This window comes from Ooceraea biroi, chromosome 1 (assembly GCF_003672135.1).
Source record: "Ooceraea biroi isolate clonal line C1 chromosome 1, Obir_v5.4, whole genome shotgun sequence".
NCBI lineage: Eukaryota > Metazoa > Arthropoda > Insecta > Hymenoptera > Formicidae > Ooceraea > Ooceraea biroi.
The window spans coordinates 21,659,480-21,677,712 of NC_039506.1; the positions used below are offsets into that span (position 1 = coordinate 21,659,480).

The 18,233-nt window shown below is 51.5% G+C and overlaps 2 protein-coding genes across 7 annotated transcripts in view; both read right to left on the bottom strand.

The window, feature by feature from the left end:
- The window catches only part of LOC105278499 (zinc finger protein chinmo), a 54,215-nt gene extending 38,651 nt beyond the window's left edge, over positions 1-15,564 (bottom strand). Inside the window, exons 1-2 of one of the 5 annotated variants that reach the window (XM_011337637.3) lie at positions 15,084-15,564; positions 540-770 (exon numbers count right to left, since the gene is read on the bottom strand). In XM_011337637.3, the coding sequence (XP_011335939.2) occupies positions 540-663 (124 nt within the window). In that variant the 5' untranslated portion in view covers positions 664-770; positions 15,084-15,564. Of the gene's footprint in view, positions 1-539; positions 771-1,635; positions 2,047-6,129; positions 8,820-15,083 lie in introns of those variants that run through there. The other 4 variants (XM_011337635.3, XM_011337636.3, XM_011337638.3 and 1 more) reach the window with 4 other exon arrangements.
- A 394-nt stretch (positions 15,565-15,958) lies between these two features.
- Positions 15,959-18,030, bottom strand: LOC105278497 (cytochrome b-c1 complex subunit Rieske, mitochondrial). 2 transcript variants are annotated; one of them, XM_011337633.3, is made up of 4 exons: positions 17,837-18,030; positions 17,246-17,398; positions 16,988-17,165; positions 15,959-16,474 (listed from the first exon to the last, which is right to left on the bottom strand). In XM_011337633.3, exons 1-4 carry the CDS (start codon positions 17,928-17,930, stop codon positions 16,186-16,188), a joined length of 714 nt encoding a protein of 237 aa, XP_011335935.1. In that variant the 5' UTR covers positions 17,931-18,030; the 3' UTR covers positions 15,959-16,185. The 2 variants fall into 2 exon arrangements, with proteins under 2 accessions (XP_011335935.1, XP_011335933.1); XM_011337631.3 differs by having other exon boundaries at positions 17,723-18,030.
- Between the last annotated feature and the right edge of the window lie 203 nt (positions 18,031-18,233).

Below are 18,233 nucleotides of genomic sequence, written 5' to 3' on the forward strand. Positions count from 1 at the left end.
GCAATTTATCGAGAGCGCATAACGGTGAAATCAGCTCGCTAACGTTTGAGAGCTTCGGACGATGTCGAAAAAGTGAAAGTCCGAGAGTTTCTATGTAGCACGAAACTCTCGTGGCCGTCGTCATCGCTTAGATCAGACCTAACACGTCGATTTGATACATTTGATACATGAAAATGCAGCGCGTGCGACATCCCAAACTCTTACGAGCGAGCGCGTCCAGTAGGAGGACGCGTTGGTATTTGCATTCAATTGCCATGCATCGATCTTCCGCCTGCATAAGTGAGGTCGGTGGAGTCAAGGTCCTTGAATAGGTCGGCCGAATTTCGGCTCCTATTTAGATTATTGCGCGTCACATTCCATAAATCTTGTTAAGCCCGATTACGTTCGCGAAAACAATCGCGGACTCGCGGAACGCTGCTGCTTCTTTCCGCATCCACGAGTTCTACCGAGGAATTATTTCCACGTGAGATTCGCTTGCAATGTCGCACGAGCCGCAAGCACAAACGGCTACATTTAAATCGGTCGTTTAAGGAACTTACCCTCGCAGAAGAGGGTGACATCGGTGAGACTCTCGCTTTTGAACAAGTTCGAGAACGACGTTGCTAGATTGTTGCCAAAACTGTTCCACTTGAGGCAGAACTGCTGCTGCTGGTCAGAGTCCATGATGCCACCCTTAGGCTCGACTCTGTGACCTTCGCCGCCTCTCTCGCTGCCACCTTCCAATGGGTATTTACCTCCTTGATCGCGCTCGTGCCCAATTGCTCGTCCAGCTACGCAGAAAGCAGTCTCGATTATCGATCGATCTCTAAAGCCCAGGTGCAGAGCGAGCACGTCCCGCGGACGTCGAGTAACGATCACAACGTACTGCTGAACAAAATGAACAAACGTATTAAATTAGAAACGACATGCGATATCGCCGGCAAGACCTCCGTGGGACGACAGTAACCACGGAGCAATATTTGCGCGTTGGTTTACGAGTCGCGACGTATTTTCGTGAAATTCGACGAGCTCCTTACGAAGCAAGCCAGCTTAGTATTCGCCATCGCGTGCACCACCGCAAAGCGAGTAGTGCCGCGCCGGAATCGGCTCGTGAATGAATGGGCCACGAGAGAGGATATCAGATCGCACTACTGTGACTCGAGCGTCACTCCGTGAATGCCGAATGTTGATAACCTCGAGATACCACGCGTGCGAGCACGGAACGCGCACGAGTGCGACGTACCTCTTTCGATTCACTGTCTCCGCCGCCGTAATGCGTTTATCGTGACAGAGAAAATCGTCGCACAGCGACTCTGTTCCTTTTTTTTCTCTTCTTTTTACTTTATCCTGTTTCCTTACGCGCTATTCCCCGCGGAGCGGAGGGGAACGTCGCCTCCCGCGGAGGATCCGCTAGCGGCACAACCGAGTCATGCGGTCGCGCGCGCTCCTATCGCGATTCGCGAGCCGCGATCGCGCACGATGCCGACCGCGCCATGCCGAAATTCCGCCGCATTTCCGTGGCTATCCGCGATAAAACGCCGAAACGGCGAGGGACCGAGTCTTTCGAGTCTGATGATGGTGCCAGGGGCGTTGTCGGTGACGTGCGCGAAGCAACGACGAGCAGTAAGAACGCAAACTCGACGCAATTTCATTCACCGGAAATGATCGCAACGGAGAGTTGACAAGGACGCGCCGCTCCGAAACGCACTCTGCACGTCTTCTCTCTGCTGCGCCTCTCCTGCGTCTTCGCGGACGGTTCTCGCCACTGTGTCTTTCCTTCAAGATGGTACGAGCGGTTACAGAGTTCGACACCGCGCGCACGTGTTCCCCGCGCGACGCATGATCCGCGCGCGCGCTTTTCCACCCGATTGACCAACCGACCGATCGATCGCTTCCGGAATTACTGATCGCGAGGGTGCGCGTCGAAAGCACCTCGAGCACTCCGCCGTACGTGTATGTCAGCGCGGAATACCGACGATAGACAACTGGCTCTGTGAGCAGTACTCGGCCGGCTCGAAATCGAGTCACCGACTTGCATCCGCGCATCGGCACATGAACGAATCGCGCGTGACTGTCTGTCGTCGCTCGCGGTGCCGCCGGGTCCCCGGGTTGCTTGCTTGCTTGCTTGCGTGAGTGCGGGCGGGAGGGAGGGCGGGACAGGAGGGTCCGCCGCGCGGGATCCGAAAAATCGCAGGCGCGCGAGCGAGAAGGAAGCGCGCGCCGGCAAACGCCGAGCGGGAGGGTCGGGGGGATAGGCGAGGGGGCCGACAGGAATGGCCCGTTCGAGAGAGAGAAGCGGGGATGAGATTCGGCAAGGAGAAAGAGAGAGAAAGAGCGACAGATGGAGGGGGTACGGGGGGAGGGCGGGGAAAGGGGGGGCCGCATGCTGAGGGATCGCCACCGCCGTCGTTGGTGTATCGCCGTGGAGAAGTGCGTGAATATGGGTCATCGGTGGCGATGCAAATGCGGTTAGACGAACCGAACTCGCGGCGTGGCGGCGAGGGGTCCACGACGTTCACTCAGGCACTCTCGGTGGCGGAACCGGCGAACGGGGCGACGGGGTCCGGTGGGTGGCCAAGGGGCGGGGGGATCGACAATTCCGGCGGTTCCTCCGGAGGGGGGCAGGAGCGATTGCTTAAGGCTAAAAGTCCCGGCTCTCTCGCGGTCCTACGCAGCATGCGTTGTCCCCCTCCCGATCTTTTTTTCTCTCCGAAACTAAGAGCTCCAGTGCGCGCGTATGCTACGCATTGCGTCCCTCTCTTGCGTCCGTTCCCATCTCATCTCGCTTACTGCCGCTTCTAAGGTATCAGCGTCGAACCCCTCCGCGTCCAAGCGTGTAACAGGGCCGCATTGCGAGCGTGAAACCGCCGCTCGCGGTGCCGAAATGAGCATGGTGGAAGAACAGGTCCTCGGAGCAGAGTACGTGCAATGGCGACCTCGGGGAGCGTATGAATCTCGCGAGGGAACGCGAGATTCATACTGCACCCTTGCAGCGGAAGAGATCGGATCTGATGCGACAACACACGCTGGTTAATACATGTTGAGTGCCTTCGGCTCGGATCAAAAATCGGCGGCAGCTGCGCGATCGATGGTGCCATCGCTAGGAAGCACCGCGCCACGCAAAAGCGAGAAGACGGAGGGGAATTTAGGCGTTGGAGGCGCCTCGAGAGTTGCGTGGTTCCGAAAACGCGCGAACGGAGGAGCGCGGAAGGAGACGCGAATGGAGGAGGTACTGGAGGAGGAAGAGAAGGAGGTGGAACACGAGGAGGAGGAGGGGGTAGATATACGCATCGCAACGAAAAGGTGGGGATCGCGGCATCGCGTGGTGGCAAAACGCACGCACGCGGGTCGGCGGAGGGTAAGAGGAAGAGGTCCGAGAGGGAGGCTCAAGGTCGCTGCGGAGCCGCACACGCGCCTCCACCACATGTACACATACACACACGCGTATATATGCGCGTGAGCGCTTTGCGTGCGTACGCACACGGTATATACACATGATGCTGCAATACGAACGTGCACGGCCGCCTTGGAAACGCGCGCGCGCGCGCGCGCTGCAGCGTAAATTGCGAGTGCGCGCGTGTACGTGAGTGTGACGTGTGCGTGTGGGTAAAATGAGCGCTCGCGCGCGACTGCCAGCGTCGTAATTCGGCGCTCTTATGGCGGCGGTATTATGTCATCGCATTCGTGCGTCGGAAAAGCAGAAGAGGAGAGAGCCTCCTCTGAATCGAGCATTCCCAAAATACACGGAAGGGTGTACCGACGAGACTTGTTTTGACTTGGTGCGGAAAATGATTGGACCACGATAGATTCATGCATCTCCGCGTTTCTGCGCTCGCAATCGCCTCTGTATACCGCGCGGAAATCTCACGGAAATATGAGAGTCGTGAGAGAGAAGATCAACGCGAAACGGACAAAAATAGACACAACCGTCTCTCTCTCTCTCTCTCTGTCTAAAGAACAGTGCTCGTAATACGCGCGAAATTCCGTAATCGCACAAGTCCGATAGCGGCACGACTCACGCGCCGAACAACAAGAGATTCTCCCAGAATTTCGCGATTCCGCGGAAGAAAAAATCGGACAACTCAGCGAAATGAAAAAGAGACCGGGGGACGATGGTTTGAGTGTCGTTTACCATCGTCACGGGAGGATGGAAAGAGGGTTGGCGCGGGGGTTGCGGTTGAATACGAGTAGATCGACGACGACGGTATTGCGAGGATGAGCCACAGCGAGTGTATGGAAAAGGATGGTCGTTGAGATGTCAAGTTAACGCAAACGAGGCAGGGAGGAAGAGGAGAAAATATATATGAAAAACGCGTATCATTGCTCGACGAGAAAAACAGGAACTTGGCTCCCGGCAATGTCATTTTTCGTGGGGGTGGTTTTTGGCAATAAGCGCGATCGTCCTTGCACGCATACCGGCAGAGAGTCGTCATCGGCTTTTCGCAGTTGGTCCCGATTCATCTCTTTCAAAAAGAAAACCGTATCAAAAATTGCGCTATGCAAAATGCAATAAAATGCAAATACAATTGCGAGCAGTGCCGAGTCAATTCCGACTCGGCGATCTCGACGAAGCAGCTTCTCTCTTAACACGCTCGATGCTTCAAGAACGCAGCCGCGGCGTTTCTCAATACCTAATACCGGTTGCTTGTGATTATGAACGAATTGAAAAGATACCGACGACAAAGATAGCTCGGCGGAGCGGCGATAGATGAAAGTTCCTAGTTTCGATTCCCGCGCTCGCCGGCAAGCCGACTGCAACGATATTCCGTCGCAACCGGAACACGCGCATCTTCATCGAGCTCGCCAATTTATCTAAATTAACAGGAATTGACGACGAACGCGCGGGCCACATAAATAAAAGGCAGAGACGTCAACACACGTAGCAACGCAGCACTACCGCGACGAGGGTCGGCGAAATCGCGGAAGGTACATTCATACCCACGTAGGGGTTGCTCCGAGGGGAAACAGTCGATACTGCAGCCATCCGTCTCTGCTACGACCAAGTTTCACAGTTCCCTATCTTGGAGCGAGGGGCGCGAGAGGGATGCGAAGGAGGAAGCAGAGATATCTGCATGAATCCCGGCAATAATCGTCCTCGGGGGTGGAGGAAGCGCACCCAAAAGGGTTGGCTGGCCTGATGAAAACGCCGGAGTGCAAATACGTTTGACAACGATAACAGAACGGCGAAGGAGGCAGGGGACAGGCAAGCGGATATGTATTCTCTTCAAGAGCAAGAGCAGATAACTCGCTCGCGCGCGCGCGGATTATCAAGGAGTAATTTCGCTCTGACTTCAATTCACGACGTATCCCTCCGCAAAGGAGGCACTTTGAAGAAGAGGGAAGTTAAAAGGATCGGAGAGACTGTACAAATTGAATTGCCGCGTGCCATTATTTTGGAAAAGGAGAAACGTTACGTGACCTCCCGTGCCACTCTTCTCCTAAACTCTTAGATTTCCGGTATCGCGATGATGGCCAGAAGTGCGTGCAGAGATAGAAGATAAAAAGACGATGAAACCGAGAAATAGGCAACAGGACAGCGTGTCACGCGTAACCCATTACGCGCCAGTTAATGTTACGAGCTAATGCACGGCGGAAGCTAATTCGGGGGTCAATGTCTCCGAGAGTAGTTTCTGGCAATAAGACGCTATTTACTTGGACAATGTGAAATTGTCGCGTGGAAACGAACATTCCACGCGTAATTTACACAGCGTGGCACTTTCGCCGGTGGGAGTGTAGCAGAGCGGCGCGATGTTTGTCTCGTGGATCACGTCGCCGCGGATCCACTTGAATCAGCCGCGATGATGTAACCGCATTTTTGCCGGTGATGAATATAATCGACTATCGGGCGTTAATGTTGACGGTCCCGTCTCCAGGGACGAGTGCGTGCAGTTTGCAATTGTACGCCGCGCGATGCTTCGCCGGTTGAAGCGTCATTCGCGCGAACGAATCTCATGACCTAGCCGGAAACGCTCGGCGTTGCATGGATGTTCCTGAACATCTTGAAAATTTGTTAACAACATTGAAGAAACGCTGCCGCTCGCAATTTTGCCGGATAACTGCCGCTTGGACAGATTCTCTGGCGTCCAAAGAATCGAAGCTGGCGAAAGCTCAAGGCACAAAAGAAAGTATAAAGAGAGAAGGATACCTCACCGTAACTGGGTCCTTATAGATCCTCAGTGCGACACGTCCAAGGATGCTCTCGCGGCGACGATCATACCTGCATATCGTCCTTCGTGAAGGGAAATCACGCATCGGTGCGCACGAACCACCGTGACTCATTCACAACACGGCGAACGCAAGGGAGACAGTGCAACAATCGCACCTGCGGTCACCGGTAATCAGTGGTGGAGTTCACGTCGCCAACGCGGGATCAATGTCAATCATCATGAGCACGCGGATGCATCGTCGGACGTATGCCAAGCCGAATGGAAGAACGCGAGCACGAATGGGAAGCGTACGCGCGCCGAAAACGCCCAGCACGAAGCACGATCTGAATTCGACTGTTCTACGAGTTATGCCCGGCTCGTTCGACTTCCCCTCTCTCTTTCTCTCTCCCTCCCTCTCGTTCTATCTCCTTTCTTCCGCGGGCTCTGTCCTCCGCTACTCCGCTGGCGGCCCTACATTTTGGGCCGACTTAACAGCATGCCCCTACTAGCGGACTCCGTCGTCACGAGCGGGCGACGCGATGTCCGCCTCCGATGCACGACGTGCTTCGATCCGGAGGTGGAAACGAGCTTCCGGAATGCGATTCTCGCTTCCTCCTCGGGGAGTCCACTCGTCACCAGTTAGTCAAGTGCGAAATGCTCTTCCTCGCGTAAATTCGACCGATCGACCGATTAATCGTCAAGTGAAGACAATTTTCGTTTAACAGCAGAATCGTTGAACAAATAATTCATAAACCTCTTTTGTAGAGAATCCTTTTAGTTTGTATGGTTTCGTATAGACAGAGCGGTCTCGATCGCTCCCGTACGCGGAAGCCGCGTACAACTTCTTTTTTCCGGGAGCGGTTTTTCTCGTCGCGGTGGAAAGCGAATGCGATGCAATAAATTTCCCGAACGGAGGTCGTTAGCGGGCGGTTCCGCCCCGCGGGAACGGGAGTTCCGTGCGCTTTTTCCCCGAGGCCGCGGGCGACACTGGGCGAGGGAAATTAGGTGGAACAGGCGGAATGCACGGGTCCCTTTTATGACGCCACTGAAATAAGCGCGACTTCCGTCAGATACCGCTATGCGCGTGATGCACGCGCGGCGAAGTGCGACGATGAGGACGAAGACGACGAGAACGTGCCGATGCTGCACGTGCACGCACTCCGCGGAGCTCGAACAAAGCAAGTTTTTCGATATAGTAAACTGTGTCAACAACGAGGAACGTTTGGTCGATGCTCCATGTTTCTTGAAGAAATTTCTTGCCCCTTGTTAACGAAAGTTTCCTAATGTTTCTTAATATTTCTGTTGCCAGCGATAAAACACTTGCATTTTTTATATTCTTTAATTACTTTTATAATTAGATCATTATATATATCACTTTATTTTCTAATGAGATATTTCTTACTGCAGGTTGTCGTGTGGCAACTATGCTAGCAACTGAATGCACGCATTGAAGAAACTTCTGTTCCTGTCATTTGTTCTCTTTAGATCTATACCACTTCGAATAGAAACACGCAATAAATAGCAGCTTTTATGGTAGCGGAAACAGTAAGAAACATCATGAAACTTTCAGTAACAACTTGCAATTTTTTCAAGGCATATGGAACTTGAACAGAAAGTTCCTCGTTGTTGCATCAGTATAGACAGTTTAACGGTATCAAATACACGTTGCGATGAAGTACCGATTTCACAAGTACGAGGCAAGAATTAGTACGAGCGTAATTTTGTCAGGATGCACTTAGCATTAAAGTAGCGTAAGAGGATTATAATAAGTTGTATACGAGAGGAGAATAAATGTGCATTGCTTAGCTAGAATTGCAAGCTTCCGAAGTCTATGTAAATTATAGAGAAGCGTAAAAGGCGCACTAGCGACAAGTGCACACCGGGACTGTAACATTTAATAATCTTTCCATTTATACAGTTTGAAATGACGGTATACTTAAAACTTTTTCGACTAAATCTAGTATTATGTATAGTTTAGTATGCTGCTATAGCATATAGCGATATAAATTAAAATTGAGTGCTTTATTTTGTACATTAATGAACAAATCACGTCACGATGCAAAATGTCATAGAAAAATAGAACTTATATACTTATACTTAATACTTAACCATACTTAACCAAAAGAATTTTCTGATCCACTGAGTCACAGCGATACGACTAAACTAAACGAGAAATCAAAGGGAAAGGAGACAAAAGGATATTACGAATGTTCACTAATAACGTATCAAGATGAGATTGTTCACAAAAACTCTAGGCGCTATCCAAAATTCACACTGTGTCACACCATACATTTGCTTTCACGGGCGAGCTTCAAGTTCAAAGCCACTCCTACAGCAATGTCCATCACCGCCACCGCCGCCACCCCCGGCACGCTTCCATCCCCAAAAATCGCGATCAAAACAAACGGGTAACCGCGCGGAAAGCCCGAGCGGAGGATCGGGCAACGACGTCGCCAATTCCGACGCCGATGACGCGACAGGTGGACGAGGTGCACGGTGCAACAACGAGGACAACAACGACAACTTGTCGGTCGTACCTGGCGGATGAAGCCACCATGGATTGACCAGGGATGATCGTTGGTTGCTGGGGCCCTCGCCAACAGGGGCGTACATCCTCCTCCGACTACGTCACGCCCGTCACTGACGCCCCGGTGCGCGACTGCACCCCCGACCGACTGCCTTCGCAAGCCCGTGACCGGCCGCCACCCCTCCGACAGCCGCGGGATTCCAGTCTCTTCCCCTTCCTCGACGCGTACGCAAGAGGGTTGCAAGGTTACCAGAGAGGGCTCCCCGCGTCTACCCGCGTTCTCTCTTGCGTCCGCGCGGGCGCACTCTTGCGCTCACGTTCGCTATCGTGTCGCCCTTCCTGTCGTTCCTCCGGAACCGACCTCCCTCGCGGCCACCAACCCCTCAACCGTCAACGACGCCACCCCTCCGTTTGCCGAGAACACGAAGTGCCACCGCCGCTGCTGCCGCCACCGCCGCCGTCGCCGCCACCCCCGCACGTTCTCCTTTCCTACGCAGCCACGGCCATCACTTTCGCTGGAAAGTCCTCGGGGGCCGTTAGGGTGCCAGGGCTGACGCTGCAAGGGGCGGCGCACGGCCACCGTGACGAACTTTTCCTCCTCTTTTTCTACTATTTTTTTTCTTTCTACTTTCTCTTTCGGGTACGCGGAAAGAGCGAGACTCTTTTGCGCAATCGATAAGGTAATTTGACTACCGGCTACCGGATAACGAAGAACGGCGGAAGCGTCGGACGTCGCGGCGCCGCGGGAGGAATCGACAAAATAAGCTCGTTGCCACGTAATGGACGCAGTAAAATATGCGAGCTGGGGGGCATCGCGAGGAAACGCGGTAGAACGCTGAATCCGCTGTTTGTGACGCGTCGATCGCGACTGATCGAACTGATCGATCCGCCATCAGCAAAAGTGCGCGAGTAGACAGTGTCACGATCGCTATAAGGCTTGCCAAATTGATTCGAGCACGCAAGTACGTCACTAATAATGAGAATACTAATAAATTTATGACAAGCCAATAATTTTGCATCAAGTTGCCAGAATTATTATCGTCAGCTAGCTAGCTAGAAGCATAAAAATTAAAAACATTATTTCCTCGTACTGTGCTCTCTGCACCGTCATAAAATTACCGTTACCTTCGTACGCTTTGGCACAGCCAAGATTCCTGACATGAATTTTCATAAACGCGATGGCTTCGGTTGAGTTAAATATTTATGCGCGCCGGTGGTTACCGGGTCGAGCGTTCCTAACGACGGAGGGGTCGTGCACCTGCATTCCAAATTATCGTATTACGGGCCGAGCTTTATGAAATCTTTCTAATGTGCCTGAGGGAAGCGTATCGGTGGCCACGGTCTAATCATTAAGATTGGAGGTGCTGGCGTACGTACGCGGCACTTGTCCCCTGCATCAAATTTGTTAGTCAGATTAGGCAGGTGACTCGGGATGCGCGCTCTCTCCTTCTCTCTCGAGCACAGAGTGCCGCCAATTTCGGAATCGATATTAAGACTCCGCTGCTACATTGTGCAACGCGTCGACTTTCGTCGTCGACGACGCATACAATACGCGGAAAGTAGACTCGCATAATATTTAATGCTTCATCTGACAGCGTGCAATTTATGAGAGTTCAACATGGGATTAAAAGCATACTTTAATTGCATAGAAAATAATTTTCAGCAATAGAAAAAGAGCGGAAAACACATTTTACAACAAATATGAGATACAAGTCAAATTCTTGGGATCGTGTGAGCGAAAGAAAAGGGAAAGGCGTAACACTTGCATTTGATGTCCGCCGATAGATTCGTCGAGATCGAACGAACGGTGCCACGGACGCAGCTGGCGCCGGGAACGTTTCCTACCGAATCGTACCCGCGAGAAAATCTCGATCGCCGATAAGATTCCTGCCGTTACGAAATAGAAACTGCGTGGAACGCATACACTCGACGGCTGCCGCGATGGCGCCATAAATAGTCGACACGTTCCTGGCAGCAGCCCCCGGCTGGAGGGGAGAACAACTTTGCAAGCCCTCAAACCCCGCCGTGCGTGCGTAGCTTCAACAGTGGGGTCTGAATTTTTGGTAGAATGGTCGAGAGCACGAAGGGGGTTGAAGAGAACGATAAAGGGACCGAGAGGAGGCACGAGAGAGAAGGAGAAAATAGCGGCGCGAGAGGAGAAACGCGGAATGGCGGCAGGAAGCGAGAGGAGAAAGATGAAGAGGAGGAGAAGGAGGAGGCGGAGAGGGCGATCGAGGGGAAGAGCCAAGCAACCTGCACCCGGCAACAGCCCCCGACCTCGGAAGAACTAATCATTAACCTCCTTTCACCCTCCCCGAATGTTGCCGCGCTCTAACTCGACCACCTTCGCTTCACTTTCACCTGCGCCTCTCTCTCGCCCACCACCCGCCTCCACCTCCTTCACTCTCACTCGTCCTTCTTCCCTCGCTCTTCTCCCTTCCCTTTCCCTTTCTTCCCGACCTTCCCTCTTCTCTCTCTTTCTCTCTCTCTCTCTCTCTCCTCTCCGCCACCCACGCGGTGGTGCGTTTATGATTACGATTACACGCACTCTCGCTTTCGCCGCTTTCCCTTCGCGGTCTCGCCTTCGATTTCGCCACCCTCCTCCTCCCCCGTCCTATCGACCTCCAAACCTCGTCGCTACTTTCGGTCTACCGTAAACGCACGACGGCACAGCGTCGTGACGGTTAAAGTCGAGGGTCTCCTTTTCGGCCGGCGATGATGCACGGCGCGGAGGGAAGGACGGCCGTTATTTGCGACGCTATTTCTTCTTCGTGGGGTGTCGCTCGTCGTTGCGTAATATCCAGAGACAGTAGATACCGTGATCGGGGTCATCCGTTTTCCCGACAAGGGGCGCGGAGGAAACGGAATTCGATTTCTGTCGCCAGAGGTGAGGACGAGTTGAGGTGGTGTATGATCTACAGGCGAAGAAATTTCAAGAACGTCCCGGTTTTACCCCGAACTCGATGAATAATTTACTTCCTCCCTTTCCCAGACGCCTGAACTTTATCTCGATATGAAAAATGCACGACTATCGTGACCAATATTTTAATACGTGACAGCGGAAAGTCGAACATTCGGAAATATCCGTTTGGAGAACTCGCGGGAGACCGCGCGCGTGGCTTTTAATAAGCTTGTCGTGTGACGCGCTGCACCGTCTAATTTAACCCTTCTTAATCGCGCTTACATATCGAAACGAGAGCCGACAAAAAGGTGTGCCTTCTTAGCGACAATCGTCCACGTAAATAATTCAGTAGCCGGTCGAAAAGGGCGGCTGACGTTCACGCAGGTATCTTTACGGGCAATCGATGTCACGGGAAGTTCGATGTCGAAGGTAGCAGGCCGGCGTACATACGAAATTACTCCATTTTCCAGGACTACGTGGCAATTGGCCTTTATCCGCCGTCGTATCTTGATTTATGCGCCAAGTTCCTAGACGATAGGATCGCGCGCGTGGCGGGGGCCAACATGGCGTACAACGCGCAAACAGTACGCAACGCATAGTGGATGAAACGTACGACGAAAGTTAAGGGATGATCGGGACGAGCGATCGTCGAAAAACGTAGTCGAAGTAAACGCGAGGGTGACAAATTAGCCCACATGTAGGGCAGAATTGGCTGCCGATTGAACCCCCGACCTCTCGTGAATAATATTGGCGCAGAAAACGCGAGAATGATCTTCTCCTATTTGTCCTGCCGACAGGAAGGATCCTCATCCCGCAAACTGGGAGGACCTTGAAGAGAATAACGCGTTTCGTTGCGATGCTTCGTCGCGCGTTAACGCGGCGTTACGGGGCGTTACGCATTTGGGGGAGTGCACCGCGTGTATCTAGACCTTCATACGACGCCCTTACGTCGATCAATTTTACATTTCCGGCACTCGAATCCTCCAGATCGATGATACTCGAATGTAGATCATCTCGGTCCTCCTATGAGTCGTGCGGGCTCGCGAAGTACGGCACGGCGACGCGCCCGCGTGCGAAGGTCGAAGTCAGTAGCAGAAGGGTGCGCGGTGGCAGCCGAAAACGCGCGATGAGGGGTGCTGCGGGGGGACGGGGAGGGGCAAGATGCAACGCACATCTATTGATTCTCCTCCGGCGTGAAGGCCCGCGTGGTGCGGCGGGGTTCCCGGCTCTCTCTCTCTCTCTCTCTGTCTCTCCCTCTTTCTCTCTTTCTCTCCCGTTGCGGCACACGCAATCTCGCGTGCGCGCACACACGCGCGCGCGAGAGAGAGGACGAGTGCGCTCGGTGGATAGATGCAGGGCACAAAGCAGCAGAGAGTCTCGTCCTGCGCTGTCGAAGGCGAGGAGCGGAGGGAGGAAGAGGGATGGGAAGAGGGAGAGAGAAAGAGAGAAAGAAAAGGGAAACTGGATCCTGCGAGAGAGGAGACAGCAGCCCCTTCTTCCGTGCGCGCGCGCGTTCGCGCGTTCGCGTATGCCGCACTCTCGGCCGCGTTTTCTCGCTCGCTGACGCATAAGAATTAGAATGCCGGGCTACCGGCGGCATTTGCATCGCAACTCGCGTCCACTTTTGCACTTGCAACTTTCTTGGCGATCTTCCACCCGGGGTGGGTAACGATCGTCCTTCCGAACAACGGGTACAGTCACGGCCAAGAAGGAGAGATTGCAAAGGGTAGGTCGAAAAGGGCGAAGGGGCGGAGAAGAGATCTCCTCGAGTTATAACTAGCGGATGTAATTGATCGATGGGGAAAAGAGAATATCAAGACACTCGCGAAGACGCAATATGTCGCTTCCATTTTTCTCATCGCTCCTTTTCATGCTCTATAGATTTTTTTATTAAAAATACAATTTCGCCTCTCGATACTTGCAGCAATCCGTAGAAGCTAATATCTAATTCCGAGATACCTTCTTATGAAACCAATTGTAAGATAATAAGCCATAATATCGATACAGACCGCTATAAACAAATTTCAACATCATTACCGGAATTCTCCCTCCTGTTGCCGCGCGGAACGACGATCGTAAGTATATGTCGAGCGGGACTATCTGATTAAGGAACCGATCGATTGCTCGCGAAGCTCGAATATGCATCGACAATGTACTCGGAATCGAACGAACATCAGGAACGCCTGTGTGTTGCTACTTTTATTTACGTAAATGGAAACCAAAGGTCGACGGCCGTGAAGAGTTCTAGGACGGCGCGGTATAGCTGTTTCGACAACCGTTATCGGGATGCAAAGCATGGAAATCGTAGCGCGAAATGACTCAAGACGTGCAAATACATAAACACGATGCGAAGAACTTGAGCCGATACCAATCTGCTGTGTTACCAAACAAGGAACGAATAAGTGGTACAATTCGCAAATCTTAAATCGATATGTACGACATAATTTGAAATAAATAATGTAGCAGTGAATTGAACGGTTTTTATTTTGAAACTCGATTTTTCCTATTTCTAGCACACTGTACCTCTTGAATAGACGCTCCGATGGCCTATTTGCTTAAACAAGATGTTAAAAATCTTTTGAAATTAATGATCAAATTGAGAGAGCTTGCATTTCAAGGTAATCATATTGCAATACAAGTGCGCAACGTTGAACTAATCTTCTCTTCATTTATCATGATTCTAAAAGAAAAATTAATTCTCCGCATAATTGCAATTATTTATCAGCAATGTCAAATTATAGACCTGCAAACATGATCTCTCACAAGTAGGGAAATAATTAGAAAACTGTTGTCTTCCTTAATTTAAGAATGAATTATTGCGGAGGAATAATTTATGTCCGTCACCGATTGTCGTTCTCGCGATTCCTGTTATTGTCAATGACGCGTGTGTGTCACACGACTTTTGCGACACGTACGAAATTCCACGAAGAAGAATGCGATATCAACACCGCGGAGCAGCCAAAGCAAGGTTCCGAAGCTGCAGAAAAAAAGCATTCACCGGGACAAGCTGAAAGTTTATTTCAACAACTGCGGATTCTTGCAGAAACTGGAGCAACCGCTCGGCGCGCGGAGCGGAAGACACCGCGTTAAATTGAATTAGCGAGAAAACCTGTGCAAGTCTTCGCATTCTCTCTCTCTCTCTCTCTCTCTTTCGAAAGCTTATTACGTGCTTATTACGTCGGATTATACGTGCAACGCGGCGGAAACGACCGTCAGCGAGAAACGCTTGCGAAACACACTGTCGAGCGACGTAACATCCACCGAAGCGAGAAATAAATAACATACCTAAATATTAAACGAATGACAAATTCTCTTGAATAAAAATAATCCACTGCACCGATCTCGATCATTATTATGCACCTGTCAATGCCAGTGAATCGGCGTTTCGAGGATCCACGAGTATCTCGACGTGAAAACGATCTGCCTGGAAAATCCCGCTCGACATTGCGAGGGAACCGATCACTCTCGTCGAATCCGGCGAACGGCACAACCCGAGAAATCTCTTGGCAACACATGATGACGTACTCACCGGCGATCGGGATGCGCCTCCTCGCGTTCCTTGGATGCTTGTTGCCGCGATGACGATCCTCGCGCGTTTCAACCCTTTCGACGGAGCGGCGCGGCTCGCTGACGGCGCGTGACCGGGCAATACATCGTCGGCGATGCGTCGCCGGCGGTGGTTCCGAGTGTCAGTTCCGGGAGAAGAAAGAAAGAGAGAAAGAGAGAGGAGAACGGCAGGAGAGATAGGAGAGAGATAGAGTGGGAGAGTCAGCTGGTCGGCGAGGGGGTTGAGGCGCGCGCGAGTACGTAATATATTATACTGTGTGTGACTCGCCGACAAAATAAAGGAGGATAAAGAGAAGAGAGCAGGAGAGAGACAGAGAAAGGGACAAGCACCGGCCGGTAAAACTGCCGGATAGGATAACGGGTAACGCTAACGAGCACCACGCGATTTCTCTCGTTCGTACGCTGCCAGCAGCGACGAGGGTGACTGAGCAAGACCGGCAGCGATCGCCCGGCGATTGCGTTTAAGATTGTCGGTCGGTCCGCGGCCCTTCGGCACGCGCCCCGCGCCGGCAGCGAGTTTCAGCCCCGCCGTGCCGATCGCTGGCGCCTCCTCGCGGTAGCAGCAGCAGCATCGCGCAACCCCCGGCCCCGCAAACTGCGTCATGGGGCGGCGGCGACGCGAGGGGTGCGCCTCGGCGGGTACGCGGCTATGGAGTCGGTCCATACGAAACATTCCAGGCCAGTGACGGAACTGACGATTTGCGATCCCGCTCGAAATCGCGCCTCTCGCTTCCTCTTCCGCGAAAATTGTAACATGTGTCATCGAAATCGTAAAATTATATTTATTATATTTATATTAATTATATTTATAAGGGGATGAAATCAAACGACGTTCCGTAGATGTTACTTTTGTTTTAACATTTATTCTAAATTCGATCAAGCGTCCTCGCGACGATGCAAGGGTCGCGCGACGTTCCCAACGTCTCTCAAGAAATATACAAAACGCGTTTATAGTTGTTGTTCGCGTCGAGAGCGAGTCTTACGCGCTCGCGTGCACACAGCATCCTGTGCCATAAATAACTTGTGTTTTTTTTTATTATTTGACTACAGGTCTCGCACAGTCATTAACCAACGACGAGGATATTGCCTTCCATGAACTCGTACTGCGGCACTTCGAGATTAAGCGGCGCCGGTCCTTTCCTGATCCTACCGCTGGCGTCGTAGTGGGAACCATGGCACGGGCAGTAGTAACCGCCGAAATCACCCGCGTTGGCGATGGGTACGCATCCCAGATGCGTGCAAATACCCATGATGACCAGCCACTTGGGATCCTTCACGCGGGCGCTGTCCTCCTGTGGGTCGCGAAGGCTAGTGACGTCCACTTTGGACTCTTTCGCGATCTCCGAATCGGTCCTGCCAATTTTTCGTAGATATTAGTATCGTGGTCAAAGTTAAATTATTATAATAAGTCTTTTATATCTTCGCCAGTAAATATGAAGTAAAATAAAATAAAAGAAATTGTTCAACCCAACTGGCAACGGTTTCATTATGAATTACAACCACAACGTTTCGACCATTAAATTATTATATACTTGTAATTGAAGCTAAACATTAAAAGTGTGAGTTGTATCGCTTTTGCACATGAACGAATTAATACGTTCGCCATCACTGCTTGATTTGAAAGCCGTTCATCACATGGATCACTTTACATATTTCTTTTACTTTTGATATGGATAAATTACTTCTTTTTATAACAATAAAACAAATTGTTGTCATACATGAGTGACACTGGTTTCTTTCAATAGATCAATGCATTAGATATATGTGATGTGTGTAGCGAACCTATTTAAGTTACGCATCGTAGCGGACAAGATGTCTATAATTATTCAGTATATATTATAATTTTTAATACAAAAATAGAATCACCTGTGTCGCACGAACAGCGGCTTGCCGCGCCACTTGAAGACGGCACTCTTTCCCTCGGGAATACTGTCAAGCTTCACCTCGATCTTTGACAATGCCAGTACATCAGCGGAGGCACTCAGAATGCCGACGGCCTCGTGCACTATCATCTTCGCAGCATAAACACCACCCACCGAAGCACCTGGTCACAGAACGTTCAAGGTAAATGAAGTCAATTGCCAGGATAATATCAATTGCATTAATCAAATACTGTATACTTGCCAGCAGCGACGAGGTACGTGGCACCTTTGCGAGACGCTGCGCTTTTGCTCGACTGTACAGTCGGATCCTTCACCTCCTCCCTGCGGTAATCTGTGAAGTCGGGCCATTGGACGTCGGTGTGCGCCAGACGCTTTTGATGCACATGAGTAGTCACTGCAACATTAAAAGAGTAAACAACGTAAACCTCACAATCCCTCGATACTCGAGTCACATCAGGGAATCTTTCATGGAAGTACAATACGCCAACGCTATTATTAATCTACTAGATCGTCAACAAGACTACCGTGTCATCTATTTCAGAGCAAGCTACAGACATAAGCTCGATGGGTAGCACAGTGGCCTGCAAGGTGCACGACAATATGCGCAAATCGATTATATAACCACGTGAGCGAATCATCTCGGTATTCACCAGTGAAAACGGAAGCTGGGTGCTCGTCAGCAAGAAGGAAACGGAACCGTCATGTGCGACGGACGCACCTGAGACTCCCGAGCTTATGCACGTAGCTCCGGTAAGAAGGTCCTGATAGATGGTCTGTCCGAGGGTACGTTTGACGGCAGGGAGTACGGCAACCTTCGGCTTGGAAACTTTACCGGTAGCGGCCACGGACGTGCCCCCGTTGGAGACAGCGGTCGCCGTCGCCCGCAGGAACGGCGCCAGCCCCGTCGTCTTCGCGATCACATTCATCTTACAGAAGAATCGCTCGTGAGAGCGAGAACGTAACGAAAGGAATCGTGATGGTGAAACGACACTGAACGACACTGCTGCAGTCTACGCTACTGCACCGCAGCGGGCCGCTGTGATCGCTGGCATATGATCGCTGCGAAGTGGCTGTCTGATGGTAAGCCGACTTGGCGGCGTTTTTGAAGTTGCCGAGTCTGTCTTTCTCCTTGTTGGAAATATATATTACTTCTGCAGTTCTGCATCTTCATGTGAAATACAGTATTGTAATATGAAACATGTTACACTCTAAGGAATAGAATAATTGAT